A 22,845-nucleotide genomic window follows, 5' to 3' on the forward strand; every position below is an offset into this window, starting at 1 on the left:
TCTAAATATACTATCCTAGTCAGTATTCTAGATACATTTAAAGTATTCCCAGATATAGAAAACTCTATAATTTTCCTTATTTAAGATAGCTCCTGAATTTTAACATCAAATAGCTAAACAACAAATCTGAAGTGTCTTGAGTGAGGATCTGGATGATGTCACTACCACCTTTTCCATCCCAATCCAATTTCTCACTTAAATAAAACCACAGAGATTGAAGCTCTATCTCCCACCCACATCTATCACATCCACAGATTCAATCAAACTGTGTCTGAAAGACACTGTCTCCGATGGCTGTGGAGCACCAGGAACTCTCCTCCATTGCTGGTAAGAAGCCAAAATAGTCTAGCTACCCGGGATATGGTCTAGGAGGCTCTCACAAAGCTAAACGCAGGCATTCCATACAACTGCTAGGCATTTACTCAAAAGAATTAAAAGCTTCAGTCTATACACAAACCTGCATACAAATATCCCTAGCAAGTTCACACACGATTGCCAAAACTTGGAAGTGACCAAGATGTTCTTCAACACGTGACAGGAAAAGCAAACTGTGTCACAGCTACACACCATGCACATCATAAAGTGACATAAAGCAGTGAGTTATCAAGCTATGAAAAGACATGGAGGAACCACAAATGCGTATTGTTGAGTAAAAGAATCTTGTCTGAAAATTGACTTATGGACATGTATGAGCATAACCATACATCACCATGAAGAAAGCAAACTACAGAGACTGGAGTTCAGGTGCTCGGAGTTCAAGGGGAGCACAGGGCATTTTTAGGGCCCTGAACTATTCTATGTGATACTATAATGGACATTCACTCTGTTTAGGTTTAAGCCAGTGTGCATGTTTGTGTTTAATTTCGTGATGCATTTGTGAACCACAGAACAGTGAAACATGAAGCGTGAACCTGACTTTCATAATAACATATCAATATTGGCTCCTCAACTGTATCAAATGTACCACACTAATGCAAGATGTGAACAGGAAAAACTGTGGGGAGGGGAGAGATTTATGGCCACTCTCTGTACTTCTGAATAATTTTTCTATAAACCTAAAACTGCTCAATTACCATATTACTTGATAATGACAATGAACAACTATATAACCGGTTTATGTGTTTATTTATAGAATATGTATATATCATACTTTTTATTATTATTTTACATTACTCTGTCTATTTTTTTTTAAGATAGAGTTTCACTCTGTTGTCCCAGTTAGCGTGCCCTGGTATCAGCTTAACACACAGCAACCTCAAACTCCTAGGTTCAAGAGATCCTCCTACCTCAGCCTCCCCAGTAGCTGAGACTACAGGTGCCCACCGCAATGCCCACTTAATTTTTCTATTTTTAGTAGAGACAGTGTCCTGCTCTTGCTCCGTCTAGTCTCGAACTCCTGACCTCAAGTGAGATTCCTCCCTCAGCCTCCAAGAGGGCTAAGATTTTAGGTGTGAGCCACCACTATACCTGACTCTTGCTTATTAAAAAAAAAAAAATGTAACCGTAAAATAGTCTCAGACAGGTCCTGCAGGAAGGATTTGATAAGAAGGCATTCTTATTAAAGAAGACAGCTCCATTTCTGTCACTGCCCCACAGGCCTTCCAAAGGACAAGAGGTTGAGGAGAAAGACAGTGACACTGAGGACAGTCCCTCTGTTTAGGTTTAGGCTAGTGTGCATGTTTGTGTTTTAATTTCAAACAAAAAAAGTTTAAAAAGTAAGAAAAAATAAATCTATAAACTTAGAGAATAATGTAAAGAAAGAAAATAGTTGTGTTCAGCTATACAATGGGTATTTCAAACTAAATATTACTACAGAATCGTCCAAAGTTACAAAAACTTCAAAGTTTATAAAGTGACAGTAAGCTAAGGTTAATTTATCATGGCAGAAAGAAAAATACTTTTATGACTTTACTGCAGCCTAAGTGCCCAGTCTTTAAAAAGTCTACAGCAGTGTGTGGTCACGTCCGAGGCCTTCCCATTCACTCATCACTCACTCATTTCAACTTACCCAGAGCAACTTCCAGTCCTGTAAGCTCCACTCATGTTAAGTATCCTACACAAGTGTACTATTTTATATTTTTTATATATTTTTTACCATACCTTTTCTAGGTTTAGATAGACAAATACTTACCCCCGCGTTCAATTGCCACTGCATTCAGTACAGTAAGGTGCTGTACAGGTTTGTAACCTAGGAGCCACATAGCACACACAGGTACAGCAGGCAATCCCATCTAGGCTTGTGTAAGTACACTTGATGATATTCCCACAAGGATGATATCACCCAAAGATACACTTCTCAGAAAGTGTCCTCATTGTTAAGCAGCATATAATTGCATACAAAGTGAATGGCCTTCCCCCCCAAAACAATTACATGGTGACATTTATGTTAACTATGAGGCAAAAAGCAACATAAATGACCTCAACACCAAGGGAAAAGGTCTGAACTATTCTTACCTGTCCTGTGACTGTTCTTCATACATCCTCTCTTTGCCTTCTTTAAAGAGTCTTATTGCCCGTTTAGACTTTTTCATTAGGCTATCAATGTAGATTTTAAAATATTCATTCTCGCTGAGCTGAGCAAGTTTCTGGTTGTCATCATATTTACTCAATATAAGTCGTAAATGCTGATATGTGTCAGGCAAAATATCAAGTATATATGGTGGGCTATTTTTCAACTGAAGTTTGGGATTTTGGCACAGTCTCACCTAAAAAAGACAACAATATAATATTATTTGTATAAGCCATAATATTTTCTTCCACATGAAAATGAGAAACTTATAGAACTCTAACCTATTTCTTCATTTCCCATATTATAAATTTAATGGTAACATTACATTATCTCCAATTTACTAAGAACTGGCAAATGCATTTGTCTTAGAACAATTAAGTCATTTCATCTTTTTCTTCCATTCAGTTTTTTCTGTATCATATCCTCATTTTCAACCCTTAAAGTTTCATCCATAGCTTAAGAGGCTTCAGTGTACCAATCACTGTATATAACTGATAGTCTTTTTTTAAAAATAAAAATGAGGAAATGGGCCTTTTCTTCTGGCAACAAATGTCTACTACTTAAACATTATTTTACTACATTGAATGCCTAACTAGTTAAAGCTCACGCATAGATTTTAATTAATGTTTTGGTGTACTGTTCCTGAATCCTGAGGAGCTTAAAACAAAGATGTTCAATTTTAATAGCCAAATTATTAAAGAATAATGGGTGTCGGGTCTAAATGGGTTTTTTCCACCTCCCCTGTTGTCTGCCAAGCCTATGAATGTGGCATATAACAATTCAATCATTCCATCAGATGCCACCCAGCTACTGGGGTATTTAAGTCTCTTTACAGAACCAAAGATAATTCTTGCCAGCAAGAAAAGGTAGTATTTCAACTATTGTATTATATTTGCGTCTATATATTAATGTGATTTAGCCAAGAGTAATTAAGCCTCCTGCATCTTCAAGGCAGATTTACCAAGAAACTAATGAAGCCTAAGCTCTGGGTCCCCTAGATGCATAGTCCTCTTCTAAACCCATAATCACGTTTCTTTTTTTGGTAAAATTTTCAAGAGCGAGATATTTAAATACAATTGGTTAAAATTTCTGTCTTTTTCCATTATGACTTCCCTCCCCCAAGACTTCTATAAATAGTTTAATTACTGTCAACTGTCCCAGTAAAAATAAAAAAATCCAGGCACAGAAATATGCTGTATGAATTTACTTACATGCAGCATCTGCAAAAAAGGAAATCAAATAAATAGAAACAGGCCTATAATCTTAGCACTCTGGGAGGCTGCAGCAGGCAGATTGCTTGAGCTTAGGAGTTCGAGACCAGGCTGAGCAAGAACAAGACCCCATCTCTACCAAAAATAGAAAAACTAGCTGGGCATCATGGCAGGTACCTATAGTCCCAGCTACTGGGGTGGCTGAGGCAAGAGGATCGCTTAAACACAGACTTTGAGGTTGCCATGAGCTCTGACACCACAGCACTCTACCAGAGTAAGACTCTGTCTCAACAGAAATAAGTACCAAAATAAATTAAATAAATAGAAACAGGGAAAAGAATATGGTCACCAAGCAGGGAGGAGGACAAAATGAAGAGAAACAGGTAAAAGTGTACAAATTTGCAGTTATGGAAGATAAAATACCCAGAGATCTAATATATAGTACAAGGACTACAGTTCAATATATTGCATGTGTACTGAAAATCTGCCAAAAGAATGGATTTGAAATACTATTACCACCACAAAAAGGTAATTATGGGAGGTGACAGATACGCTAATTTGTTTGCACATAGTAGGCATTTCATTATGTGTGTAGGTATCAAAATGTCACACTGTATACTTTAAATATGTAAAAAAAAATTTTTTCAATTTTAAGAATATTTTTTAAAAGGGTGGTTTGGGGAATACTTCAAGTCCCCACAATGCTAACTTAGCCTACCACAGGAATGGTAAGGTTCAATTCAAGGCAACTGTCTCATGGTACCCAGGACTACAAGTACATGTGGGTGATAAAAGAAATCCAAGTATAAGATGTACAGAGTCAAAAACTAGTCCAGTTTATTTCTGATGTGTGTAGATTTACCAACTTTTTAAAAGTGATAATAAAGAAAATTTACTTTCATACCCACTTCTGTGCTTGTACTTCTATATTCTATACCTCTACAAGGATCCCTTCAAATTATTTACATTTCATGCAAATACATTCCATTACAAACATGGATCTGCCCAGGCACTCATAAAAGCTCCTGGGGCAAACAAAAACAGTTAAACTAATATCAAGAACCACAACACAACACAATAAATCAAAAAAACAACAGATGAAGAAAGCATACTTATACTTACTATCACATTTGCTTTATTTAAAAAAAAAAATCTTTCTTCTCCCACTCCCCCCTGGGGAGAAAAATCTAGCTCAAATTACTAAGCATCGGCCCCCAATTTAAGATAGCTTAGAGCCAGGGGTCCTCAAACTTTTTAAACAGGGGGCCAGTTCACTGTCCCTCAGACCATTGGAGGGTCAGACTGCGGGCCGGGAGGAGTCGGCTGCTAAGCAGGACAGGCAGTAGCAGCAAAAACACCTGGCAGGCCAGATAAATGTCCTGGGCAGGCCGCATGTGGTCGTGGCCTGCGGGCTGTAGTTTGAGGATACCTGGCTATAGACAATATTTTTCACATTAATCTAGAGTATTAATATATCTTTTTCCTCTTTGTATACAACACCTAAAGCAGAACTGTTGAGTACACAAGTAATAAATAGATGAACGGATAGATTGGCTGATACGTAATTTTTTCTTACACACACAGTTTGACTGTATTATGTCCCTTATTTTCATAATTGAACCCTATATGTATGAAGTATTTAAATTAATGACCCAAATGAATAGGTTTAATTTAACAAAAAATATTATTTTCATCTCCAAGAAACTTCTTGCAGAGAGAAGGTGGTATCTCATGTATTAAGTAAGGCCAAATATTTACAGAAGTATAGCTAAAAGGACTGATAAGATTGTTACTCCCTTTTATTTGTAATATATGTTGATACATTGAGAAAAGGTCATTTAGATCCAGAGATTAAGGCCCAAATATATCAATGATTTAACAAATCCTGGCTGAAATTGGATGTTTCTTACAACACTTTCAACCAAAGATACTATCACAAGTATTCATGGGTCACTACGAAAGCTTTGAAACAGAATGTGTTACGGTTCACTATTTCGTCTCCAAGAAACACAGCTGATATTCATCTTTCTAATTCACCCATGAAAGTTTCAATGTGCTTGGCTTGTCCGTGTTGCTGAGAGGGCTTCGTCTGTTTCTGTCCACCCAGATTTTTCTTGATTTTTGTGTATCTCAAAACTTCTGTAATTACCCCTGTACATAAATTTCAAAAATACTGCCACTACCAATATCATATAGCACAGTTTAATTTCAGCAACATAAAACTTGGTATATGTCACAGATTAACTAATTATTAACTTGTAGGTGGAGGACCAACCTTCAAACCCACTTCTTCTACTAGTGAACTTTTTAACTGACAAATAAGAAAAATTCCCTCATGTGCTTTTTCAGACATACTGTATAACTGTTCTTTGATAGGTAATTTTCAGTTTTAGAAATATTTATTTCACTATTCTCTACCTGACCTTTTCCTCATTTGCTGTATTTAAAATTCTAATTCCATGTGAGAATTTATTGCTTTATCAGGTAAAGCTGTTTGACTAACTACTATCTACCAGGTACTGAGCTTAGTGCCTGCAAATTATAGATGGCTGGAACATACTTCCTGACTCCAGGAGCCTGGCAGAGAGACCTAGTTCTCTATAATTAACTTAGGAACAATGTAATTCTTGCTTCAAGGCATCTTAGCAATGATCCTATCCAATCCATTCATTTCCAGATAACAAAACTAAGAACTACAAAGATTAAAGGACTATTTAAAAAATCATTAATCCAACACAAGATTCTGCATCTTCTGAATCTTAGGGTGACAGTCTTTCTAACTATGCCACAATTTAATTAGAATTAGGCATATAATTAATGATCTCTGCTAAACACATTTACATTTTTATTTCATTCCATTTGCAAATTTACATGAACTTCAGGACCCATTTGTTAATTCCACAAACATGTACATGTCAGTGATTGTTTCGGGCTTTTGGGAACACAGAAAGGAATAAATCACAGACCTGCCCTCAAGGAGTTGTCTACTGGGAAAGATTGGTGGCTTAAGAAAGAATTACAGGAGAATTTAGTGCCATGATGGGGGAGAGTACAAAGTGCTACAGGAGAAAAGCAGCAGCTCCCTCATATCCACAGGAGAGTTTCAAGAAAGGCAAACCTAAAACTACCTTCCAGCACACACAAAGGGTTGTGGCAAAGGCTTAAGATGTGCCAGAGAGCAAAGCGTGTTAAGAACAAACGCAGTTATTTTAAAAGGTGGGAGCATAGGAAAGCTGTGAGTGGTACAGGAGATCTGAAATGGGCAGGAGTCAGTTCATTAAAGCCCTGTAAACGATGCTGTTCTCTAAATTTGCACCTAGGAAAGCGCAACATACAATACTGAACTACTACAGTAAGCCGCTGAGTGCGCAGTCCATCAGCTGGATTACTATTAAGCCCTGTGATTTATGACAGCTCCCACTGAAATGAATAACCCTACATCAGGACTACGACTTCTAAGCAGGTCAAATTCAATTCCATTCAATAAATATTTATTGAGTGCCGGCTATGTGCAAGGACCTGAAAAAGCCAGGGAAAGAAAAATTGCTTTTCTAAAAGCAGTATATTAAGGAGAATTGAAACTCACCACAAGGTTCAGGTTTGGATTCAAATGCCTTACACCTCCTCTAGAAATATCTAAATCGCTCCCTACAATGAAAGTTGGTGCTAACACAGAACAGTTTTCACAAAGAACAAATCAGCTGTCACGTTATATGATAAGGCACTGATTGGGACATAAAAGAAATTGGTTCATTAGCAATATTACTCTTTTCTTTTGAACTAAAAAGCAAAACATTACTGGAATTAGCCTGGAAATTCCATTACATCGTTGACTCAAAGAATCTGGAAATCAGAGAGACCAACTCCCTCATCCTGACATGACAATATGAAAACAGAGAAATAGAACTAACTGATGTTACTGCTCAGAACCCTGATATACGGACTGCGGAATCAGGCATTCTTTCCAGACCTACACACAACTGACTCTCGTACTTACTTAAACGTATTCAAGATTTTTAAGGAGATGCCGTCTATACATGCAATCTGCGTTGTTTCAAATAAATAACTGTGATACACATATATTTCATTAAATACATTAAAATGCAGTTATAGACATTAATATACATTCAACCATATCAAAGCAAAGGCACAAACATAAAAACAGGATTTACTGCTGCTGTAAGAATTCTCAAAGTCATTAATTATTCTTGGAACATTTTACATGTAAAGAGTTTTCAGACTATGCCTTAATTAAAATTTCCAGCCAAAAGGTGATTAAGAGGTATTAGATCAGCTAACATATTCCTTGCAAATAAGGTTCAGCCCCTGAAACATATGAAGGCAATTCTACAGAAGCAAATGAAAATTCCAACAGTACAGAATTGTGCCTATACTGTAACAGACTTTTATTTGAAAGAAGCGTTCAGTTATATGGAATCAAGTCATATACTCTCAAGTGAAATATCTCATTTTCTAAAGATAGATAGAAACCCTGCCCTCCTCCTGTAAATGTTAGAAGTTTCTTACTGCAGTTACATAAAAGTACCCATGTCATAGTAGAAAGTATCCACAAGTTCTTTGGATCCTTTGCATTTTAATTCAGCAAGCAAATCATCACTAAATACATAAAAGTTCAAAAAGATACACAGTATAAAATGTAAAAAATATAAACATACAATACGTCCTCTACATAGAATATTAACTGGGGAAAACAAAGCCCATAAAATCGTTCATGAGCATAGTATATTAGTTATAGCAAGACTCGGGAAAGAATACCAATTCCTTTTTAGTTTTCAATGAAGGTATATTTTAAGGCTGATATAAGAGCCAAGTACAGTAGCTCATATCTGTAATCCTAGCACCCTGAGAGGCAAAAAGAGGTGGACTTCTTCAGCTCAGGAGTTTTGAGACCAGTCTGAGCAAGAACTAGACCCCATCTCTATTAAAAATAGGGAGGAAAAAAACAAAAACAACTAGCCCAGTACACACCTGTAGTCCCAGCTACTCAGGAGGCTGAGGCAAGAGGATTGCTCAAGCCCAAAGTTGCTGTGAACTATGATGTCATGGTACTCTAGGAAAAGAAGAGTGAGACTCTTGTCTTAAAAAAAAAAAAAAAAAAAGATTGATATAAGAAACAATCCTTAAGGAAGCCAGGGATAGTAGCATGTACCGCTGTCTCCCCAGAAAGCTGAGGTAGAAGAACTAATTCAGTCCAAGAGTTCGACCTAGGCAACATAAGGAGACCCCATGTCAAAAAAATTTTAAAAGCATCATTAAAGAATCAACCAGTTATAATTAAGATATCAACTGTATATTTATCTGTTCTCTATCTTTCTTCTAAATGAGATTGAAATTTTCTTAAAGGAGGAGAATGGATCTGTCTTCCCCACTGGTCTATCTCCATAACCTTTCAGGTAGAACCTTCTATATAACATGTCTAAAAGAAAATCTGATGGCTGGAAGGAGGCACAGAAGAAAAGGCCAAAGTAAGGAAGAACCTCTTAGAAGTGATATGTTAACATTACAAATGGGCTATCTATATCTGTCCTAAATAAACATGCCTAAAAATGAGAACAAAGTTGGGGGAATAACTTGATAGTATCACACGTGGGGAAACAGAAATACCCTTTTGATTTACTTCCTATAGACATAGGCAGCATCCCGTCATTCCATGGAGTCGTCTGCTTGACTCTGTTCATACCATGAAATATTTGAATTCATTAGAAATCAAGCTCACCTGGGATCCCGCAGTGCCACCTGGTAGCTTTATACTACCAGGGTAGACTGCTTCTTCTGGAACCCTCTCAGGGTACTATAAGTCTCAGAAGAGGAAATGTAAAGTGCTTTGCATGGTAGCCTGCACTCAGTTTTCTTTTTTTATTTATTCTCCTTCCACATTTTATATTCCTTCACAAAGGAAAAATCTCTACAGGTTTTGCAAATGCGTAAGAATCAGAATAAGGGCACTGACCGTTTTGTTAGATATAATGATTTTTAAAAGTTCTTCTAGTCCATAAAGTTATTCATACTACTTAAAAACCCTTAAAAAGTCTGCAAAGTTCTGTGCAAGAAAGCAGGAAAAAGGGCTAAGCCCAGGTCAGGAGTCCTGTTAGCTGACACAAAACCCTTTGGTTTTCTCAAAACCAAGAGACTCTCAGGAAAAGATGTAGTGCTAAAATACCTTACCCTTTAATGAAACATGAATATCTGCTCTTTAGTAAAGTGTCACAAGAATGGAAAAGCAAGTATCCAATGGACTCACTACTCATATGCAACCAAAAGAAAAACGACTACCTGCCCACAGGAGAGAGAAACACAATTAAATTCAATGGGGGAGAGGGAGAGGGGAAAGAGAAGGATGGGGGGAGGACTGGTAAACTCTCACCTAAGGCGCACAATGTGAGGGACACAGCACAGCCCCTGGCGAAAGGCTCAACTACAACCTGAACTTTACCTAAGAAACATAAACAATGGGACCTAATCATTTCTACCCTCATATTAATCTAAAATTTAAAAAAAAATTAATAATTTTTTTTTTTTACTATTGCAAAACAGTGTGAGTGATCTTTACAATGATTTAAATAGTCCTATAAAAAAGCTATCAGATTTAATTGAATCTTTTCAAAATGCTACTTTCGCTACTAGGAAAAAATCAGCAACCTACAAACACATTTTTACAAACCAAACCTGAAGCATATGCCCAGGCAGAGTAGATAAAAATAACACTGTGGCACTGTTTAAGTCACAGCATGTGTTTAAGATGATCTTAATATTAAAGATGATAAATGATTTCCATTTCTACTTTTTACTTATTTACACACTTAATTGCTAGAAAACTGGTTAAAATATATAATATTTATTCCACAGTATAAAACTTTAAAGCACAGCTTAAGTACTGTATATATATTATGCCTTAAATCACTTCCTGAAACCCAACACAAAATTTATTCCCCCAAAACTTCTCATGTATTCCCTTACTTCTCTTTTCTCTAAGTGGAAAGCACATTTATCCACCAGGTGAGCCCTTCTACTCCTTCCTAGTCTTCGCCTCCCACAACGTAACCTAGAATCCTACTTTCTCAATGACCTTTTCTTTTACGTCTTCAATCACTCCCTCCCCACAAGCTTTGAAACCCTCCTTTTACACAAAGATACACACAAAATGATTTCAATTATTTTCAAACCCTCACACTATCAGAACTTTCTTCCTTTTCATTAGTTGTAACAATTATAAAACAATTTTTAAATAATCCATATACTCATTTTTATGTAGCTCCACCCCACCCTATAAGTGGAACTACCCTGTCAAGGTCAACAAAGGCTTTAACTATGCAATTCAATGACTTCTCAAATTTTCACCCTATTTGGTTTTCTCCACTTGAACCTGAAACTACTTTTAACAGAACTGAAGCTGTCTTCCTCTTGAAGCTGTTTCTACTTAGGACATCACTTTATCTTAATTCTTTTTCTACCTTTCTCATGACTGTTCTTTGTAAGATGCACTTTCCTTCTCTGCCATCTAACTTAGGACCCTCACACCACCAAAAAAAATCAATTCTCTGACTTCTCATCTGACTCTCTTCTTTAACTCTGCATTAGAAATCTCTTCCAGTTCTACAGCTTGAAATGCCACCTCTATGAACAGATGTACCAAAATAACATCTCTCATTTCAGCTTCTCTCCTGAACTACACACTCAATTTTCTGACTTCAAAACGGATTTCACTCTAGCATGTCAAACTTAACATGCTCAAATACCAACCCCCATGCTTCCTCTTTTCCTTCCTATGTTTCTTATCTCATTAAGGGCATCACTGCCTTCAGAATCAACTAGGCTGAAAACCTCAAGAGTCACTTTCACTTCACCTTCTCTTTTATCCTCCAACCTTGAGGGGACACCAAGACCTGTAGATTTTACCTCCAAAATGTTTCCCATGTCTGACCCAACACCTGCTATAGCCTACTGTCAATCCGCTAGACCAACTCTTTATTATTTTTTGCCGAAACTGTTTTAATACCTCTTGATAATTTTTCTTGTTTTTAGGTTTTTTTTTTTCTTCTGTTAATCAAACCTTCACAGAGTCAAGAGAATATTCTATCAAAGCAAGGCCTTAAATTTTCCTCTCCCTTCTTAAGAGCCTTCACTGGTTATCTGCCTACCAAATAAATTAAGTCCAAATTCCAAGACAGAGCAGTTTGATCCTCTATCATCTTTCTCTACCTTAGTTTCTCCCACTTAACAATTTCTCCTTATTCCTTTGGCCTAAAGTTTCCTTTGCTTAGCTGGTATGCAAACCATCCTCCAAGAACAGCTGACTAGCACCTCCTCCATGCTGAATTCTACATGCCAACCGTTCACCCCGAGTAATATTCACCTCCTCCATGTACTGCGTTCACAGCACTTTACTTATATCACTGTACAGCATTTATGCATTCTAGTATGTGACAGTTATTTATAAATATCTATCTTTCCACAGAGGGGACTGGATAAATGAATGGTGAAAATCAACAGACAACAAACACATAAAGCAAATTTCGAAAGAAAGGAAGAAGTGGATTCAAAATCTGAATGGTGAAAATCTTATAAAGGTTAAGAGATCACTAGAAATTCAGGCTTCTGCTTTATAGATGCCTTATGGCACAGGGATGACCAAGGTTAACTCTTAATAAGATTCCTTTAGATATTTCACTTTATCAAAGGCTTTTCCTAGAATTCTCAAGTAGAAAACTAGGGGATCACTTAATTTATCTTAGAACAAATTTAAAATCTAACACAGTACTAAACAAAATTGTTCCCACATTTATCCAAATCTGCTAGGCCCCAGGATTCTGCTAAGGCAAAAAAAAAAAAAAAAAAAAACCAACTTCAGTAAGGAGAAGGAAATATGTGAAGGAGAATAATTCAAAAAATGATAGTCCCTATTTCCAGATTGTAGGAAGGTGAGAGTCTCAAAATCAACAAACATAAACAACAGGCATCCAAAATCTAAGTTTTACTTTGTAAGGAATATTTTTTAGAAGTATGAGAAATTCAAAATAGAAAAGACTATTTACCTGTTTTAAATATCTGAATATAATCCAAACACCCATGATTAACAAACTTTAAATTACATTATAATCTTCATTACTTAAAAAGATAAAGAATGAATCATATTTCAGGTCTGACAAAAGTATTAAATGCACAGAGGACAAAAGGCAGAAAAAGGCTATTTGGCATCATCACTTTCCAAATGCTTTTAAAATTATGTCAGTAGTGTACCTGGGAATAAATGACAAGGACAACAAGACGAAAACACAGGCTAGTCCTCAACTTCCTTTGCTCTTTAGCATCAATTAATTATTTTCTAATTTCCTGAGCATCCATGGATGCTCAGTACATTCAGCATCTATTAGATGGAAAATGGTTTCTCTATTTGCCATCACCTGGCTAAGACTCTCGTGAAAACCACACTCAGGAACCTCACATTAATAAATTATCATTCTGACCAGACTGATTAGCAATCATTTCCTTACCCTCACCTCAGCATGTCCAACAAGAACACAGTAACGCTCTTCCTAAAAGGCATGGCCAGCAGAATCCAGACAGAAAAACGTCCGTGCAGTGGCCAGAACAACAAGGTGAACGTTCTCTGCTCTGCTCCCCCTGTACTTTGTACACATCTGTAACACAGCCCTTTCCATACTCCATGGCAATTATCTGTTTACACACATGGCTCCGGTGCTGGCCCCCCAGTTCCTGGACAGGTCGAGGACTGGACAATGACTTGTCTAGCTCTGCATTTCTAGTAGTAAGAGCTTAGTAGGAACACAGTAGGCCCTCGATAAATGTCTGTGAAGTGTTTAAGAAACTCTGTCTCTCAACAGCTTTGGAACCCACGTTTCATTCAGGGTGTATTTGAACCTAGATATGTAGTCAGGCGTAACAGTTCTCTCACTGTGTCAAATAGGCATCCAATCAGCTATTGACTTACCCTGAAACACAGAGGTAGGGCCAAAAAATCTGTGTAAGTGGGAAGCTTTTGGACATGCTACCACCATTCTCGATACATGTACCATGCTACCTCTGTGCTACTGATGTTCTGTTACAGAACATTCTACTACATCTTATGGGGAACACAAATGGCAACTACTTTCTCTTTGTCATATTTTCAGGGACCTTGGAGAAAATGCCTGCCCTCTGAAAACAGAACAACTAGTTGAAAGCAGAATCTCGGTTCACCATTTAAAATTCTAGAGCCAAGAAAAGGTGATAATATACACTTAGTAGATATTTCCCTTACAGCCTAAGATTCCTTTATTAGCTCCTATAAAATAAGTTATTTTACTTTGTGGGTGGCAGAGACACACTGAATTTGAGAAGCTTGTGTTCATATTTATACTTCTAAGATCTGGTCTCGTGAAGAGGCTTCATAAGGAAAAAATGCCAACCTTACACTTAACCCTACCTTTTATACAACCACCAATTAGACTGGAAAGTTGCTATTTTCTGTTATTCACAAGCTAAACTCGTGCTATTGAAGTTATTTTGAAAAACAAGTCTTGTGTCAAGGGATTAACTTTGTGACAAATAATAAAAGCCCCTGATATAATCATCAGGACAATGTTGATATTAGGAGCCACTTCCTTCACTACTGACAAATAAGAAAAGGTAAACACAAGTGGGGGAGGTTTCCGTGCTCCACACTTACATTAAACATATGGCCGATGTGGAATTATGAATGCCTTTCTACTATTGTGTGACAGAATAAAAATATGTATACTCAATTCTTGCATAATATTTCATGTGATTTCTCCCCACAAAGCCCAGGGATGCATACACAAATGAACACAACCATTTACTCCTTCAACAAACAATAAACAGGGAAAGCCATAGCAATCCACCTTCGCCAACGCCTTCACCCACATCCCACTAAGTAGAGACCTCGGATAATAAATTTCCACATGAGTCAAGTTTCTCAGTTGGAGCGGCTAAACCCAAACCCACAAAAGGGTTAATAAAGTAAACAACCACAGATGCTTAATTATCAAATAACCATTTACGTTACCATAACTCATAGCGAAATAATTAAAGGAGGATAAAACTTACGTTAACAATCAGTTATAGACCAAAATTAGGACCACCTAGTTTTTAAGGTTTCCAAAATAATTCCTTATAGTCACTACAGCTTACCACTTTCTTACATAAATCTTCTGGATCTGATAGTCTAACATTCACAAATGTACAACTTTTGAACACTCCAGGAAGGGCTGCAGGGGATGGAGGAGAAGCTCCCCTATAGAATCTGATCCATTTGTTGTCCCCATAAGAAGCATGTCCCAAAAGTCGTTCCTAAAGTTGCCAAACACAGGTAAAAGAAGAAATTGTAGCTAACTGTACCTTTATTTATAAAATATTCATTACAAAATTTTACAAAGAGGTGACCAACAGAACATTTTATAAATATTGTGTCAAATTTAATAATGAGTACTTTATAAATAAAAGTAGATTTAGCTACAATTTCTCATTTTCCCTATGTACGGCAACTTTAGGGGCAACTTTTGGGACACCCTGTATAACAGATAAGAGGAAAAAGTGGAATTCCTTCTCTTATCCCCAACTAATGACTGAGGCAATGGGAGTGACCTTCAAATGCATCCTCTTTAGAAAAGCAAAGAGAGACAGCATTGTGCTGGTCAAATACATGCTATTTTTTCCAACTGCACATTCCTTATTCTTAAGTATTCAATGCTAAAATCAAAATCTGACCCCAAGCAGCAAGTTGCAATGTTCTGACACTATGACATCATTCTGTCTGGAGCACTTCAATGTAACAATTTGAATAAATTGGCAGAAGCTTAAATAGGTCACGCTGAAGACCAAAACTAAGGGTATTTACCTGGCAAAAATATTCTCGGTCTGCATCTACCACCACCAGCAGTAGAATAACAAGCCCAGCCAAGTCCATCTATCTGTGTATTTTCCGTAAGGATAAATACAGTAAATCTTGTCAACCTCCTTATATTGTTACTACTACTGAGGATGGCTTTTTGTAGCCAGTATCTACACATAGTATCTAACCAAAGCAATGGGGAATGTTACCACATGACTTTATGAGTGCTTTGGCACAATCCTACAAAGGAATATTTCTTTAAACTTCCATTTCTCCAGTTTTAACAATACACGTATAAACAGTCCTTCCTAACTATATTTATAATTAGCCCCAGATATCTATGACATAAGGCCATAAGGAAGGACAAACGTTTACCAAGAAATATGGAAGAGTCCTACTGCTTCAAAAGCAAAAATCAGTAATTTTTATAAAGCAGCAAACTACATCTTAATCAAATTTATTTCATAATCCTATTCAATAAGATAGAATGCTGATAGGTATAGTTTTCTGAGTAGTTTTCTATAAGGTATGCCATTCGCCTTTTTAACTGGACTTCTTTGGATACTGACATCCATCTTGATTTCCTCTTGAGAAATTCTAGTTCATCTGAAACCAACATGATCAAACCACAGAGGTTTCTGATACACTCAGCCCCACCACTCCCAACATATATTTTCCTTTCATAATAAACAATGTGCAATCGAAAGGTTTCCTGTTTCAAAATGGAATAGTAGATGAAAGAAATTGTAACTCATACCATTAACAACAAAAAGTTTCTTAATGAACATGAATTCTCAAAGATGAAAATGGAAACTGTCTCAACTACTGCTTTCCTCACTTAAGAACTAATCTGTTTCTTTCCCCAACACAGACTTTCAGGATCATACACACATAATTGTCATGAGTGGTCCATTAGAGACTTTTCTTAAATAACTTGTTTGTACTCTTTGGTTACCTAAAAGCAACAAACCTCATATAAGACAAAACAAACATACTTCCAAACATACTATGTCCATATACTAAGAAAAAGCAACCATGGTAAAAACTATGACTATGAGTCATATAGAGGAACTCTGAACTCTGCAGAGTAGGAAGGACAAAAGGTAAGGGGAAAAAAAGTCTTTGCTCTTAATCCAACTTTTCCAAACACACAGAGTGGTAGAAAAGTGATCAAAACAAATTAAAAGACTGCTGCCATAACAATTATTAATTAACATTATAAATACATCTGGAGAAAACAGACCCATGGTGAACAAAGCTCCCTACATGCAGTGAGACAGGACTTACCACTTTGTCCATAAGTTTCCATGTTTTCTCCACAGTCCTGCGATCCGCTGCAGCTTGCTTCGGGGGTCCAACTGCATCCTGAATAGCGTCAATAATACCCAAAATACGACCTTTTCGGGGATTTCCTCCTCGACCACCAGGGTTTCTGCCATTCATAGAGTTTGCCATCTGGAATCTTAGTTCTTTGAAAGGCAGATTAAAAAAAAAGTTAGTTATGAAAATATTTACTCACCATAACACTGACCAAGTTAACATGCAACCACTACATTCTCCTCCATCAATGAGAACAAAACCAAGAGTCCCAGATTCAACTTTTCAATATGCTTGTGAATTTACACTTTCAGTCTTTATACACAGTAGTTTAAGGAGCTATGACCCTAGATTTGATTTTAGAATACTCAGAGTTACAGATGCATCATTTATGCTTCAAGTAGCTAAGTCTGAACTAATAACCAACTCACAACAACAACAAAAAAACTTCAATGGGTTTCCTCCAACTAGATAAGAACACGTAAAATGTTTCCCCCTTCCGCCTAAATCCCAATTCAAACTACTGGAACTGAAGCCCCTACAATACATTTTGAGAGCCACACTCAAAAATCTCATTTCACTCTGTTAGATTTCTCCAAGTTATGTAAACGTAAAGATCATTCCACACAAGCATAAGGGACAGGTCTGTTGTCGACAAAGGCGTGGGACTTGGATTTTCCCCACTAAAACCACCAAGAACGAAGACACAAATACAGGGTTCTCTAAACCAACGCGGCGAGTAGTTATTCCCAAGAGCCATATCAGACAACAAACAAACAGCCCATTTTAGAAGACAGGGTGAGAAACTGACAAGAGCACCCCAGAAAGGAAAAAAGAGTTCACTTCTTTCACTCCTAGCCTCTAGTCTCACCCAAAGCTTTGTTTCAGGACCTCTGTTCCCCTTGCCTGCTCAGGCCCCTGCCCTGCCACTCTCCTCTGGGGAGGAAGCTGGACAGAGAGAGGACAAAGTATCCCGTCGCTTCTCCAGCGCCCGGCAGCCCTGTCCGCCTCGGGCGCTGGCTATCGGCCCCGATGGACGCACCTCCCAGCCGTCTGCAATTCCACCAGCCGGTCTCCCTGAACTCCTTCCTCCGCCTCCCCTTGGCCTGCCCCGTTCCGGTCTTTAAATACCCCACTTCAAACTGGACGGCGGCAGCAACAGCAGCTGCAAGCCGGGGCTCTCCCCTCGCCCTCCTTGGCCCGCGCCTGTCTAGCCCCGGGCCCCGGAGCTGGTAAGAAGTCCCGAGCCTCCCCGGCGCCCCCTTCCCTCCTTGCCTCTGGGCGCCGTAGCTGTCCGGAGACACGCGTGAGCGCGGGTCCGACTCCACACGCACGCAACCCAGGGTGCGTGGGTAGCCCGGGAAGGGAGTGTGTAATCGCCGTGGTTGCACGCTCCCGAAGGAGGAGCGACCCACAGCGCAGGCCTCCGAGACGTGGAGACGCAACAATTACCGTCAAGACAAATCCACACCCGCTCTCCCCTCCCGCCCGACTCTCGCGGAGGCCGCGGGACGCCGCAGCAGCGCTCGCTGGACACCCCACCCCGGTAACATACACAGAGACCCAGGCACGGGGCGGGGCGCGGGGCGGGCCCTAGCTCAGCTAGGCCAATCCCGCGCCCCGGCACCCTGCCCGACAGCGGGCGGAGCCAATGGGCGGGAGGCGCCCGTCCTCCTCGCGCTAACACCCTGTCCACGTCCTCCACAGTACACAATGGCCCCAAAGGAAGGCCCGCTCGTGGCGTGTCGGAATGGAAGGGAACTCAGAAGAAAATGAGGGACCTGAACTTGACTGGGAACGACAATGGAAAAGGGAAAGGAAATAGAGGAAGGATGCAAGGCACCAGAGAACTAACCAATAAGGGGAGGCAGGTGGGCGTGAGCGCTGGGAGCGGGAGCCCAAGCTGACTGGGGCTGAAAGGCGGGACTTCCTGCTTCACTCACCTTCCTAGTCTTTTGTTTCATAGCAACAGTGAAGTGCTGGAGGGTGTTGCTTCTCTACTCTGGGCGGATCCAAAGCTGAAGAAATTCATCTCCCTAGGGCTACCAAACTCTCCTACCCAGGACAGCAGCCAAACAGGTCTAGGACATTGCTTCTTGCTGGCTATCAAAAAGAGCAACAGCCACCAGGCTTCAAGGCTGAAGTATGAACCTCACAAAGTAGAGTAAGGCTAACACCTGATTGCCGACTGAAACTTCCTAGATTTCTGAACGTTACTCTTTTGCTATTAGTTTTAGAGGAATTGCAGATAAAACATCAGGCAGACTAAAAGCAAATCGTTGGCAATTCTGGCTAAATAGTCTACTAAGCATGCCAGGGCAATAAAAGTACCAGATAATGGGAATTGCTAATATATGCTTTGCACCTTTTTATTTAGCACAAGTTTCTGCACAAATGATTGAGAAGGAAATAGCTTTTGTATTTGGCCTGAGTCACCTTTACTCTACAAAGATTTCTCCACATTCTAAAAACAACCTTATTGTATTCTGCCATTCTCTACCAGCATTTTTAATCTCTTTCTGTGGCTCCATTCCTTCTACCCTTAAAAGGGCATTTGGACAGTCTTAAAAGGAAAAAGCTGCTGGGCTGGTACCCTTCTTTCAACAAGATCATAGATTAAACAAATGCCTTCCATTTCTTTGTTTACTTCAATCCTACCACTGGTGCTACTACGAATTGGCTCTGGATTTTCATGCTTTGAAATTTTCTTTCCACTACAGTTGATATTGTTGAATACACTTCAAACTTGGACTTCTCGGATATCATGATATTTTGCATTGTCTTACAAATGTATGTTTCTAATATTTCTCTAACCAGTTACCCTGTTTTCTATGGTTTTCCAACCACTTTCTAGAAAATAAGCGTTTTATTACTGTGCTTATTATGGTGAAGGCTCCTGAGTTTTTATAAACATGCTTTGCAGCCCTAAATTTCAATTTTCATTTGATAAAAACAGACAAATTGTGCTCATTGCTACCAGTCAGGTGGTAAAACATGATACAGAAAGTAATTTTGTTTACTTGTCATTATTCCTATGCCAATAATTTTCACCTTGTCTTTATCTACGGGTCTCTCCATATCTCCTCTAACCATCCGCATTTCTTTTATTCTTAGACATAGTAGCTACATTTACTAGGAAGTAACTGCAAAAGAGAAAACTAACTGGGTCACCTTTGAAATAAATCCCAAAAGAATCTAAATTATGTACAGAAATTTTTCCAGCATGTAGGGAAACAGTGGCTTAAGGAAACATTATAACTGAATGTCTTACTCATTCATATTTGCATAAATACAGAATAAGTAAAATGCATGTTATAGCGTGTGCCATCCCTTTTATATTACTTTGCAACTGAAAGAGAAGACTTAATAGGAAAAGGTTCTGCCTGTAGTATGAACCCGTTAGTACAAGTTACAAGTTTTGTGGTTTATGTTTATACCTATATGCCTACATATGTGAGATACTGTAGTCTCCACTTATCAAGAGTCTTGCTTTCCTTGGTTCCAGTTACCTTTGGTCAAAAGTAAGTACAGTAAGTACAATAAGATATTTTGAAAGAAAGAGAGACAACATTCACATAGCTTTTATTACAGTATATTATTATAATTCATTCATTATATTACCTTTGTTAATCTCTTACTGTGCCTGATATTAAGTTAACTTTGACTTTTAACTATAAATTAAACTTTGTCATAGTTGTTTATGTATAGGAGAAACATAGTATCATATATAGGGTTTGGTATTATCTGTTGTTTCTGGCATCCCCTGGGGGTTTGTAACATATCCCCTGTGGATAAAAGGGTACCACTGTGTGTGTGTGTATAATTGTTGAATACACTTACATACATACATACATATTTTATCAAGAAATTGTAGCTTTGTTCTTAATTAGCTATCTTGTCAAAGTGATCTAAAGGCCATGTCAAGTTCTGGTGGAGCAAAGATCCCAGTTGAGCTCAAACCAACATTCACGGTTTGGTTATGTCTGATAAACTGATAGGGCAGGCTCCCTCCCTGGCAATTATTAGAATGAGTTAATGTACATGGGAGAATGAAGACCTGGGATACCACTTCATTCCCCAGGTGCCTCCAATGGAGAACCAAGGAAAGAGCACAGTATTAGATGTCTGCTGCAGGGCTATAAATAAGAGCATAAAAATGTATTTTCATAACAGATGTTGTGATACTCAGGATGTAGATATTAGTGCCTCAAGCTGACAGAGTTGGATAGAGAGATAGTCTCTTCATTTCTATAGAACAAGTCAACCTCCAGCACATTGCAGTTTAAAGTGAATGCAGCATCAGTCAGCAATGTCGGGATTTGTAACAGAGAGAGAATATTCATATGGCCTCCTTATGGGAGAGTAGTGCTCTGGAAGCCCCTGGCATGACAGAGAATGGTGGGACTCCTACCTAAAGTGTTTTGCAAGCATAGGAACTGCCAGTTGGTGACTAATAAGAACAAACTAGCAAGCTAGCCATACACATACCTGATACCCTACTGGAAAATTTTATAGAAGCATCTATGGACCCTTATAATTACAGCCTTAATATTTGACATTAATATATGTACCATCAGTCTGGCACTATCTGGGAAAATGCAGATTATATTCCTGTCTTTAAATACAGGATTTTTATATTTTTAGAGACAATTATTTGGGGAAAAATATTTAGACCTGTCATTTGATTCAACTTTTATTCTTCTTTAGTTTCTTCAAATTCACAAGTTAACCCTGTGATAGTGGACACGAGTTAACTAAATAACAAAGCCTTCTCATAGCTTACTTGACCCCAACAGCTCACAGATATTTGTTGAATGAATGGACTGTTCCGTGATATTACATGAGAAACATAGCACTTTCCCTGTTTCTGCTTAATAAAGAATTCACTCAATTCACAATTCCAAACAAGATTTTACTCTTTCTAACACATGGACTCACAACACCTATCCTAACACAAAAACAGAATATCGGAACCTAAAGTGCTGATTTCCCGGAGAGAACATGGACACAAATGGACAGATGGGAAAGAAAGAAGGGCGACATTAAGTAGCCATTTTGAGCTTATCAAGCCATTTCTTGTTAAGAGAGAGATCTCCATAGATCCTTAACAATAGACAGTGAGGATGCTGATCCCTGGGCTCATCAGATACAGACTCCAAGTCCTCATGTGAGCTCCACTGGAATTCTTCCTAAACAAGAGCAATAACAAAAATAATAAATGACTTGAATAAGATAGAACCCTCTTTTCTCTCACACATAGAAAAATCTGAACATCAGAATACCAGGTAAATATGGTGTCTCCACAATCTTGTCTAGCATTCGTGTTCCTGTGCTTCAGCTGTACAATCCAAGCACCTTGCTTCCCACCCTCAAGGTCACCTCTCGTTCCCTTACCACTGATTTTCAGGCAAAAAGCTGAAAGAAAAGGCAGAAGGGCAACCTGGCACTTCCCCGAAGTGAGTTTCCTTTAAGCCGTCTTCAGAAAACTCCCACAAATATTTCTCTTAAATAGCTCAAGACTAGAACTTAGTCCCATAGCCAAATTTAGCTACAAAATCTGGAAGGCAATATGCTTTTTATTAGAACCAACAGTATAACCAACTAAAGGTTCTGGTTACTTTCTAAACAGAAAAGGGTAAAAGGATGTAGGAAAAAACTGATGATTCTACCACAATTATCATATTCTAAGACATGATTAATAATTCACTTCTTGAAGTGAAAGCTAGCAATCCCATTGCAAGTGGTCTGAGATAGTATTTAAAATATTCATTCAAAACCCAGAATCTAAATGTGCATGTACACGCACACACACGGTAATCTTAGCACCATTCCCTTACCCGTGGCTATTGAAAGTTATAGTTCCTGCTCTTTAGATGAAACTAGCATCTGCTGTTACTAGACACATTTATCCTTTATGGACACAGAATCTGTATGTAAGT

The 22,845-nt window shown here is 38.3% G+C and overlaps 1 protein-coding gene and 1 pseudogene across 1 annotated transcript in view; both read right to left on the reverse strand.

The window, feature by feature from the left end:
• CBLB (Cbl proto-oncogene B) overlaps window positions 1-18,467 on the reverse strand; it is a 195,456-nt gene extending 176,989 nt beyond the window's left edge. Inside the window, exons 1-3 of the mRNA XM_003798193.2 lie at window positions 18,182-18,467; window positions 16,877-17,058; window positions 2,455-2,705 (exon numbers count right to left, since the gene is read on the reverse strand). Of these exons, the coding sequence (XP_003798241.1) occupies window positions 2,455-2,705; window positions 16,877-17,044 (419 nt within the window). The 5' untranslated portion in view covers window positions 17,045-17,058; window positions 18,182-18,467. The remainder of the gene's footprint in view (window positions 1-2,454; window positions 2,706-16,876; window positions 17,059-18,181) is intronic.
• The window catches only part of LOC100947067, a 34,852-nt pseudogene continuing 29,797 nt past the window's right edge, over window positions 17,791-22,845 (reverse strand).

The sequence above is a fragment of the Otolemur garnettii genome, unplaced genomic scaffold, assembly GCF_000181295.1.
Source record: "Otolemur garnettii isolate 467f Iridium unplaced genomic scaffold, OtoGar3 scaffold00131, whole genome shotgun sequence".
Classification (NCBI taxonomy): Eukaryota; Metazoa; Chordata; class Mammalia; order Primates; family Galagidae; genus Otolemur; species Otolemur garnettii.